At 53.5% G+C, this 2,116-nt stretch overlaps 1 protein-coding gene across 1 annotated transcript; it reads right to left on the bottom strand.

The window, feature by feature from the left end:
* Window positions 1–267: 267 nt before the first annotated feature.
* Window positions 268–2,113, bottom strand: LOC104996190 (teashirt homolog 2-like; the record flags this gene model as incomplete). The annotated part of the gene is made up of 1 exon (XM_010850371.1): window positions 268–2,113. A coding segment is annotated over one exon (1,296 nt), but the record flags the coding sequence as incomplete, so codon positions are not given.
* Window positions 2,114–2,116: the final 3 nt, after the last annotated feature.

The following is a 2,116-nucleotide window of genomic DNA, read 5'->3' as shown; positions in this document are numbered from 1 at the left end:
TGGGACCCCACGTGCATTGGCAATGAGTGTGCCATTTGCTTCTTTATATAAAAAAGTCTCAAGCCATGATTGCATCTACCTTTGCTAAAGGTGAACTCTGATATTAGCTTTAACTTAAGAGCAACCAAAAGACCCGGGAAGAAAAATAAGCTTCCTCTCTTTTCATCTGGGTGTCCTGCAGAGAAGACTATTTTCCTACCATCCGACTACAGGGCACATGCCCTTTCACAGGAAACCGAATGCACAGGAAATAAACAAGCAGTGGAAGGTAGCAATTGCTGCAAATAAGCTGCCAAAAGCGTTAATTATAACTAATAATGATAAAGCCAGCTTTAATCTATTCATGAGTTGATTAAGAAATCTCTGTCGAGTGGCTGCCCCCAGGAACTCCACAATCTTTATTCTCTTGCTCACTATTTCTTTAAAATTTTCATCACTTTATAAGTCATTAGCATGACTATAGGAAGGGGAGGTAGGGAAATGGGATAGTAAGAGAAGTTGGTACTTGTCAATTACAATGAGGCAGAGCCTTAACGGGACCTCGAGACATGGGCCCTGGGTCACTAAGGAGATCATGAGTCAAGAAGCAGTAACCTGTGAGCTCCGACTCTCTAAATCCTTTCTGTTCTATTCCCTAACGCTAAACTGCAGAAATGGAGAGAATGGTTAGGACTTACTTATGTTCTGGTCTATTCTATTCTACAGTCCTCTCGCAGCAGGGAGAGGTCAGCTGCCTCTAAATAGAACCATCTCCCCTCTAGAAGCGCCTCACAGAGTCACCGGCACGAGCACCTGGAGCACACCCATACCTGCAGAGCTATTCTTCGTCCGCGTCTGTTACAAACTGAGAGTGGTGTTCGGGGGACTTGCTGTGCGTTTTGCTTAGGTGGAGTTTTACCGCATGTTTGCTCACAAATGTCCGGCAGCACAACTTACACTTGAATTTAGAGTCCGTGTCCTCTTCGCCAGCTGTGCTTTCCGGGGACCGCTGAGCCGACGACACCCGGGAGATCTCCTGCTCCGCTTTGCCTCGCTGCTCCACGGCCAGGCGGGTCATGTCCTTCATCTGGAAGCCCAGGTGGGACTCTAAGTGGCTGATGTAGGTAGACGGGGTTCGGAACTGGGAGGCACAGTCACTGCAGTAGAAGATGGGGTGGCCTTTGTCCATGTTTTTCAGGAACTTGGTCCCGCCCGTTTTCCTAAGCTGGTACTTGACGTTGGCGAGCCAGTGGCTGATGGTGGTCATCGAGAGTCCCGTAAACTTCGAGATCTGCATCCGCTCTTGCGGGCCCAGGTCGGACAGCAGGTATTTGCCCTCGGAGGTCTGGAAGAGGCTGGAGGCAAACTGAGCCTGCAGGATCAGAAGATGCTGGGGGTTCCAGTTGGACTGCCGGCCTTTCCTCTTATGCAAGGTGGAGACCTCGCTGGACACGTCCTCGAAGCGCCTGACATCCATCTCCAGCTTCACGGGAGGGACCCTGGGGGAGGTGGCGGGCTTCGGGGTGGTGGCCTTGGGGAGGACCTTGACCATGTCGGCGATGTCGGACAGGGCGTGCTTCTGGGGCGGGGACATGCAGGACTGTGCTTGCGAGGACTCGGCCTTCTTGCTCTTGGACTTGGTCAGGTCGATGGGCTGATCGTTGTTCTCGAACAGATAGCGTCTGGACACGCTGGCCGGCCTCGTGGAGGGGGGACTCAGGACCGGCTTGTCCATGACGCTGAGGCTCGGCTTGTGAAACATAGACATTGTGCTTGAGCTTGGGCTGGAGCAGGAGGGCGCGCGCAAGGGTTCTGTGGCTTTGCCCAGGTGATTGTTCAGGACAGACTGCAGGGCGCTGAGTGGGTTGATGCCCGGCAGGGCCGCTGCAGGGTTGGCGATGGCGCAGCCGTTGCTGAGTGGAGACGCCGGCTCCAAAGCCGGGGCTTTCTCTTTCTCACTGCCCTCTCTCATCAGCTTGTCCTCCTCCTTCGGGGGATGCGGCTCAACCTTTTTAGACTCCGCAGGGGGTTCGCTTTTGCAGAAAGCATGCCCCTCGCTGTGGCTGAACGAGGACGCCTCCTCACAGGGACTTTCTTTCCCACACTCCCTCACCCCTTCCTCTTTGTCCGTCAGCTC

The sequence above is a fragment of the Bison bison genome, unplaced genomic scaffold, assembly GCF_000754665.1.
Source record: "Bison bison bison isolate TAMUID 2011002044 unplaced genomic scaffold, Bison_UMD1.0 scf7180017521984, whole genome shotgun sequence".
In the NCBI taxonomy this organism is placed as follows: domain Eukaryota; kingdom Metazoa; phylum Chordata; class Mammalia; order Artiodactyla; family Bovidae; genus Bison; species Bison bison.
This window is presented reverse-complemented; position numbering and strand designations above follow the sequence as displayed.